Source organism: Schistocerca americana, chromosome 2 (genome assembly GCF_021461395.2).
Source record: "Schistocerca americana isolate TAMUIC-IGC-003095 chromosome 2, iqSchAmer2.1, whole genome shotgun sequence".
NCBI classification, from domain to species: Eukaryota; Metazoa; Arthropoda; class Insecta; order Orthoptera; family Acrididae; genus Schistocerca; species Schistocerca americana.
The window spans coordinates 1025894983-1025903619 of NC_060120.1; the positions used below are offsets into that span (position 1 = coordinate 1025894983).

General features: G+C 36.8%; 1 protein-coding gene across 4 annotated transcripts in view; it reads left to right on the forward strand.

Annotated features, from left to right (window-relative positions):
* The window catches only part of LOC124596407 (PRL-1 phosphatase), a 627938-nt gene extending 621013 nt beyond the window's left edge, over positions 1-6925 (forward strand). For all 4 annotated transcript variants that reach the window (XM_047135537.1, XM_047135539.1, XM_047135538.1 and 1 more), the window contains 2 exons: positions 2445-2611; positions 5911-6925. In XM_047135537.1, coding sequence (XP_046991493.1) covers positions 2445-2611; positions 5911-6022 — 279 coding nt within the window. In that variant the 3' untranslated portion in view covers positions 6023-6925. The remainder of the gene's footprint in view (positions 1-2444; positions 2612-5910) is intronic.
* The last annotated feature ends 1712 nt before the right edge of the window (positions 6926-8637 follow it).

An 8637-nucleotide genomic window follows, 5' to 3' on the forward strand; every position in this document is an offset into this window, starting at 1 on the left:
GAAACATAGTGTGTTAATGATGATCTTATTCTGCACATGTCGAGATTGTCACATCCACTGTGTAACATTACGTCACAATCTCTTAGTCTTGGGTATGAATTATGTAGTTCAAACTTTTCTTTTGATATGCGTTGTAATACTCTTACTTGTTCACGATGTAAATGTATTTTTTTTATTTTCACTTTAATGTTTCAATGGTTCATTGACCTGTACTGTAAGATTAAGCTAAACATCTTGCACAAAACTGGTGACAATGTGTCCTATCAGTTTGTAATTGCAGACACAAAAAATGGTACTGCTGTGTTTATTTGCTTCGTTGAATGATAGTATCGGCAATTTGTGCCATACTATTTTTCTTTATGTGCAATTTTCTGGGTACATAATAAGCTGAAGATGGCTAACAACTTAAACCGAAACTAGTAATCCTTAGAAATAATAAATTGCAATCATGACCAATACAAGATTTTTTTCTGAATCCAACCAATGGAAACTGGAGCAGGTGCTGATATATTCCCCCTGCATGTGTTGACTGAAGAATGGTGTTGAGTTCCAAAACGTAAAATGCCATGAAGATAGTACTCACATTGGTTGTGTGTTTTAGCGGGGACGTTAAGTCGCAGATAGGCACAACAAAAAGATGGTCACAAATAAGGTTTCGGCCAACAAAACATTTATCAAAAATACACACAGGCACAAGCAAGTGCAACTCACACACGCAACTGCGGTCTGTGGCAGCTGAAGCCACACTGCAGTCTCTCGCGGCTGAAGCCTGTAGTCAGGTGTGTGTGAGGTGCGCACGAACGTACATACGTATGTACTGGAAGTTTATAGTGTACTTTTATGCTTGAATAATGTACTCCTTTCTGTAGCATGCTGCAATTTTTCATGTCTTTGGTAAGATCATGTTTACTACTTTCATCATAATCATAATAATACTCACTGTTAGGTAAATTGTATGATAATTGTTCACAAAGCACATTAGTGAAAGGATGTACTGGCATGGCATGGTAAGGTTTCCCACTTGTTTGAATAAATTTCTACAGGAACATCTAGGGTGCACTTCACCCACAATTCTGATGACCTCCTTCCGTGCAACAGACATTATTTGCTTGTGACTGGTTTCCCCAGAATGCGATGCCATATGTCATAACTCAGTGAAAATATTCAAAGTATGCAGCTTTTATTGTTTCCAAGCCACAGGCAGGTGAAATTGAGTGAATGGCAAATGCTGCCGAATTTGGCTATCTGCATAGGTTGATGTGAACTGATGAGTTTAATGTGTTGTTACTCCCAAGAATTCTGAAGACTCAACTCTCAGAATTTCTTTGTAACCACAGTTCACTTCAGTATTTTCCAGTTTGAAGTTCAGTGAATTAAGTCTTGTTAACTTTGAGGAACAGACCAATATACATCATCTTTGAATATAGGGGCTGCAGAGTTCTCTAGATGGTTTTCTGCAAATAGGGTGAAATGTGATTTGTGTGCCATAGACCATAGCAGATCACTGATAAAGATTAAGAAAAGTAAGGGACCGAGCATCTCGAGCCCTGTGGTACTCCACATTTCACTGTGCCTCCGTCAGAACAGGCAGGTGCCACTGCAGAATTATTCAGTACTACCTTCTGCCACCTAGATAAGATTCGAGCCACATCCATATGTACCATATAAGCAATAGTGCTCAGCCTTCATAAGTAAAATTTTGTGATCTATGCTGCTGCCAAATGCTTTGGACAGATCCCATAGTTCTGTGGGTGTGATTTTGCAACTGCATGACTTATTTACCACATACAACCTCATTTGGTCTTCACTGACTGGACTAAAAAATGCCACTGGCTTAGTTAATCATTTAGAAATTATACAGTTGATGTTTGTGTAAATTTTACATGACAGTTTTGTGAATTTAAAAAGCATGAAGTAAACAATTACATAGTTGTCTTTTTGTGAGGTATGGAGCAGTATGAGGTCATGCTGAACATAAGATTACATGAGGAAAGTACTGAAGAATTCAAATGATTTAGAATTCTGTTAATATCTTCCTATAATAATGGAGTCGGTTAAGAGTCATTAGCAATTACCTATATACCGAAGATGTAAAGTAAGGGTGTCAGTGTGACAATGCAGGAAGAAACGAAGTTCAAAGATAGCTGGATCTGAATTTCCTTCAGAATTGGAAAGAGGTTCTAACTATATGGCAAGTAAAGATTGTAAATTAATAATTAGAAAGGACAAAGTGTTTTGTGATATTCTCCATTCTTCTCTGAAGGAAGAGACTTGATGCTTTGAAAATAGGGCCTTGTATTCATTACCATCAGTATATTACCAGCACTTTGCACAGTATACACTTAATCTTTCCTACAGCAGTTAAGAAGTAATTACAGTCTATTGAAATGAAAGGTGCGCAATGAGAAGTACAGTAACATTGCTAATGCTATCATCTCTTTCAGATTGTGGAAGAATGGTTTGAACTGCTAAAGAAGAGGTTCAAGGAAAATCCAGATGGTTGTGTGGCAGTACATTGTGTTGCGGGACTTGGGCGAGCACCTGTTTTGGTTGCGCTGGCTTTAATGGAACTTGGCATGAAATATGAGGATGCCGTCGACTTCATAAGGCAGTAAGTTGACATCCTAATATTAGACATACGAATATACACTGTCATATGTTTGCCTTTATTGCATTGCTGGAACTAAGATGGTCATCATAATTACAGTGTTAAAGGGAAATCTAAGACGTTCAGTGTAGTAAAGTGATTTTTTTGTGAAGAAAGTAAATTCCCTCTGATCTTCATGTTATGCGTTGAATGTCTGTATGATTTATACAGTGATTGCCCAAAGCTAACAATGCTTACCTGCTTGCTAATTAAAAAAAAATGATTAGCAGATGTTAGTTACATTAAGAGACCAAATATTATCAGAGCAAGAATGTATAAAATTTTCTTAAGTCTCCTGATGGACCATACTAAGGCACTGGGGAAAAGATCACTACAAGGTGACATTTTGTTAGAGGTCTGCAGGGACGTGGAAATTTGCAGTGATAATTACTTTGCAAGTAAAAGTCTGCACAGATTGGAATATGAGCAGGCATATTTGCAATAGTCATAGCTATGTAGTTCAGTATTCTAACACAAAATTAAGTAATTCACATGAAACAAGTTTCACAAAATTTAATTGAAATCCTGTCATTTATGTCAATGACAGGATATGTTCTGGGGTATGTGTGGTTGACTATGAAGTTATATATCTGAGATGATGTGACTTACCAAACGAAAGTGCTGGCAGGTCGATACACACACACACACACACACACACACACACACACACACACACACACACAATTCCCATCATCTTTGTTTTTGATATATTTTTCCCACGTGGAATGTTTCCCTCTATTATATCCATGACTATAAAGTTATTCATTCTGCATCTGCCCAGAGTAAAAGTTTGTAAACCACTATAATCTTCCAGAATGAGATTTTCACTCTGCAGCGGAGTGCGGGCTGATATGAAACTTATTGGCAGATTAAAACTGTGTGCCCGACCGAGACTTGAACTCGGGACCTTTGCCTTTCGCGGGCAAGTGCTCTACCAACTGAGCTACCGAAGCACGACTCACGCCCAGTAATCACAGCTTTACTACTGCCAGTATCTTGTCTCCCACCTTCCAAACTTTACAGAAGCTCTCCTGCGAACCTTGCCCGCGAAAGGCAAAGGTCCCGAGTTCGAGTCTCGGTCGGGCACACAGTTTTAATCTGCCAGGAAGTTTCACTATAATCTTCCCCATGTGGTGGAACTCAGATTGTCAGCTTGCTCGTGAGCTTAATTATTAAAGTTTGCTGAAACCGGATTACTGAAGCTCTCTTATTTATAACGTGCAAAACCGGAATTATATCCATTGTTTTCTTGTTCACTCAAAAATTAACCTAATGTCTGACATTTTAAATATGGTTTTGTTCATAATTATATTGGCAGCTTGCTTCACCTTCTTGTGAAAAATTTTGTTCCCGATGTTAATTTCAGAAAAGTTTATTCTCAGCTTTAGCTAGTCACTCTAAACATTACTAAATGTTAGTTGGGGATAAAAACAACTCGTACAGCACAGGTAATGGACACTATCATCTCCAGGACGATACTTCACAGGTTGCATGAAAGATAGCTTTCCTAACACATGGTTTTGAGGTGCAGTACAATAATTGTAACTGGAAGGTAAAGACAGATATAGTATGCTGAACAAGTTGTTGCAAACATCTCCAGAATCCATGAGAAGTTTCTAGCTAGGCAAAGAATCGCTATGTATTATAGCTTTCTGGATTCTTTACATCCATCGTATGTGAAGTAAACAGAAAATGACAGTTTCGTTAACTTGTATCTAAAGTAGTAGTAGTAGTAGTAGTAGTAGTTGTTGTTGTTGTTGTTGTTGTTGTTGTCCTAGTGGATATATGCATCTACATATGTACTTTGGTGTACAAAGTCAATGGCAGAGGGTACCTACTATGATAGGACCACAGGTTAAGGGTTTTTCCCATTTCAATTGCATATGGAGTGCTGGAAGAATGACTGCTAAAATACCTTGTAGTCAGACTAATCTTATCTTCATGGTCCCTTTTGTATCAATACATAGAGGGGAATGAAGTGCATTTCTGGATTCTTCACTTAATACAGGTTTGCGAAATTGTTGCTGTCTGCTTAAAGCGTATACCACTTCAGAAGTTTAAAAATTTCCATGTAGTTCAGTTGTGAGTCAAATTTGTGATTTGTGCCTCCCTCTTTGTAGAAGCTGAATGTCATCTCATTAGTCCTGTTTTGTATGGATCCCACACATTAGAGCAATATTCTAACGTGAGACAAACAAGTGATTTGTAAATAGTCTCCCTTGTAGACTGACCTGAAGTCTGCCAATTGCTTTACCTAAGAGTGAGCTTATTTGATTATTTCATTTGTCAATAAAAGGAATGGATTTCTGTATTTTGAGAAGTACAAAATTTTACATGTCTGAACAGTCACAAAAGCTGCCAATTTTTGCAACAACATTGGGATCTTAAGAACATGTGATCAGATGCTTGTGTACAATTTCATCAGCATCCATGTGGAAATTCAGCTACGTAGACTTTAACATGAAGGCTGAATTTTTTTAAGGAAATTAAGAAGACTAAGCACGAAACATATAAAAGATTACAAAATTTCTTTCCCTCAAAATGCCTTGAATGTAATCAATAACGCCAATGGTTTTATGGTCGTGTTAGCTGCAGAAAGAGTGAGATCAAATTAGATGTGATGGATATTCATGTGTGCCAAGTCGTTAATTCACAACAACAAAGATTTAAAGCAGAGTTCACGGATATTGCCAGACAAAAGCCTTTTAACTTTCGCCTGGCCCCTTTATGCCTACACAAAGTAGGCTCTCGCTTACACATGCAAGGGAACTTGCTTTATCCAAAAGTTGAAGGTATACATTGTTACTGTCCATACTAGAAATTTGCCTTAAGTAAATTTTTTGATACAAAAATGAGAGATCCTTTCTTCTTATCTGTTGGTTATATTAAGATTTTCCTTCGTTCTCCCTCAATGGAGTGAATCAGCTTCTGGTCTGTTGGTATTTGACAACATCTGTGGCAAGGGTTTGTAGTGCGTAGAAATGGCCTATCACAAATTTGTGTAGAAATACGAAATGTTCCAAACATGAGCACACATTCATTAGAATTCACAAAACACTTGATTTGAAATTTATCATCTTTGAATTAATTTATGTGCTGAGAAATTTAAAACTAATTTATAGAGGGCAGATTTGTTGCTTAGTCTCAAGTGTGAGTTGTAAATTGAAGCGTTTTTTGTCAGATGCCAAAACACTCTTACCTTATGATTCCATTTGACATCTGCCAGTCTTATCAACAAATATTTGTAAATTCTCTTTTCACAGGAAACGTCGTGGAGCTATAAATGCCAAACAGCTGGCTTACTTAGAGAAGTACCGTCCCAAGTCTCGTCTAAAGCTGAGGAATGGTCATAGGAATACATGCTGTGTGCAATAGGCAGAAAATTACACCAGCAAACCAGTTAATTGCACCATTATATTCACTGTGCTGCTGGTGCTTTAGGATGATTATTTTTACTGTAAATGGGTTTCATGAATGAATAATTAAAACCAGTTTCATACTATGTAAATTTTAATGTCACAAGTTTGTAATAACTTTTGGCAGGCATCACAGCTAGCATGCTTTCATAACTTGACAGCAGTTCTTTCTGCTAGATTCCTTTTGTGTTAGCTGGTAAGTGATATAAAATACCCTGAAACTGGTCCAGAATCATGTGCTGTTTGTTTAACCAGGTATGTTAATGAAGAATTTCTGTAAGAGATACTGCTGTATTCACCTCACAACAGAGATAAATCTATGATGAATTGATGAAAATAACTTATATTTGTGGAGCAATATTGTTTTTCCTACAAATTTTCAGTATTAACATTGCTGACATTTGAAATATGTAAGTGATCATTGGTCATAATTTTGAATTGTTTAAATATTATGAAAATGGATCCAATACAGTTCCATTGGTATGACTTGTGTTCACAATTAGCACTGCAATGGATGACTGTCAGATTTACGTAAAATAGTTGTATAGTAGAGAACAATTGATTTGTAACATTAAAACTGCATGCCTTTTATGTGGTAAACACTTGCAGAAAACATCAATTTTATACATATTGTTAAAAGACAAAAAATCTTTTAGTATTTTACATATTTCCAGATTTTTATAAGTAAGTTTCCAGCTGTGTTTCCTTCAGGAATCAGTTCAGTTTGTGTAAACATTGTCCCTTATGTGCTTAACATTAGAAAGTTATTTTGAATGTTAAAAAAAGGTTTTGGCTTAATTGTTACAATGGTGCAGTAAATTGTTTACTGGAGACGAATAAACTGGTTTTCTGGAAATAATTATATAATGTATGTACTTCAATTCTCCTTCACAATATCATTTAGGATTTTGAGCTATAGACTGAAGCGTTCATACTGACACTCAAGAAGAGTATGCACAAGCCCTATAGACATTTCTTAATTAAAAAATGATTTGTTGGGACCACTGGTGTAAAACTTTACCATAATTCTGGCAAAAAAGTGATATTGTAATGACTTAAGAGCAACCATTTAATACCATAATTAATATACAGAATTTCCCCTTCTCCTATGAGTTTATAGTAGGTTAGTGGAACAATGTATCATCCTGTGATCTGTTGTTTACAAGGTCATCGCACAAAATCCTAGAAAACTTCTGGACAATTCTGTTGCAATGCTTTAAACTACTTGTGGCATGTAAGTCTGCCCTCGGTATATGCCAATAGTCTCTTCACAGCACATACAGTGTCACTTGCATATTGCTTTCAAGCCAGTGGTACACATTTGAATGCTTCCACTAATCATGGCAATGCTATTCAATGTGCATTGTCCACATTTGACAATAAAATAGGGGAAACATACTCCTTAAGTTACTATAAATTGGACTCTGTGAACAGTGTCTGGAAGAAGGCCAAAACGTGGGAGTGTATTACGCTACGAGAACGATGCAGTAGCAACATCCAACAACTTTTAACATCAGATTATATTTTATAAAACATGTTATGCCTCAAATGTTATTAGACATACTTCACAGCTGCAATTTTTGCATGTGTGCCAATCTCAAGTAAACAGTCACAGCAAACAAGCACAAAAAAATCAACTCAATTTTAGTGGTACATTATGTTCTAATATCTTTGTAAAAGACGAAGTACTCTAATCTTTTGGAAAAAATCTCACCATGAAGTGTCAATGTATGTTTGATTACTATGTTAAAAGTCCTCATCTCCAACGGTACACAAGTACGAGAGTGAACAGAAGTTACAAGAGTACTTAACTAAAAATGAGAATATTATGTCAACCAGGTATTTAAGCAGAATTCCACTCAGTGTATTACATACAAGGTGTAACGGGTATAAGTGCAGATATTTTTATGTGGTATCTAAATATGTACACACAAGTGTGTTGATTGTTCTCTCTGTCGAACAGTCTTCCAACAAACACATCACAAATGTTATGACCTGATGCTTTCTGCACTGCTGTAACTGCCCCACTGAGTGGACTGTGCCTGTCAGTATACACTCATTTTTTTGTGCCTGCTCTTAAACACCTGTTCTGCTGCCCTGGGAAAAAGAAGCATTAACACTTTCACTGCAGGTGTGCAACTCACCAGTGCGGCCCGGCAATGTGCGAATGCGGGCCGGTAACACTCTGAAACGGCAGGTAACTGCTCGGAGCAGACGCTCCTAAGCACACCTGAGCTACAGGCTGACATCAAGACCTTGTAAGAGCTGTAGGATCATGTTCTATACTGACTTAATGACTATGCCTTAGATGCATTACTTTAAATAAGCTTAGACTGTATTGTGGTCATGTTTTAAAGTCTGTTTGCTGTCTGACACATATAGGGGTAACAGTCGTCATTCAAATGTTCGCGATTTGTTGATAATGTAACAAAAAATACAATTCAAACAAGCAACAAATCCACTGCATTCACGAAAAATTTGGATTCCAAAACGCAACTTCTTAAAAAGGAAAAAGGAAACTGGATTCATTTGAAATTATATTTACTTCAAATGCGCATTTTTAAGATTGACTCT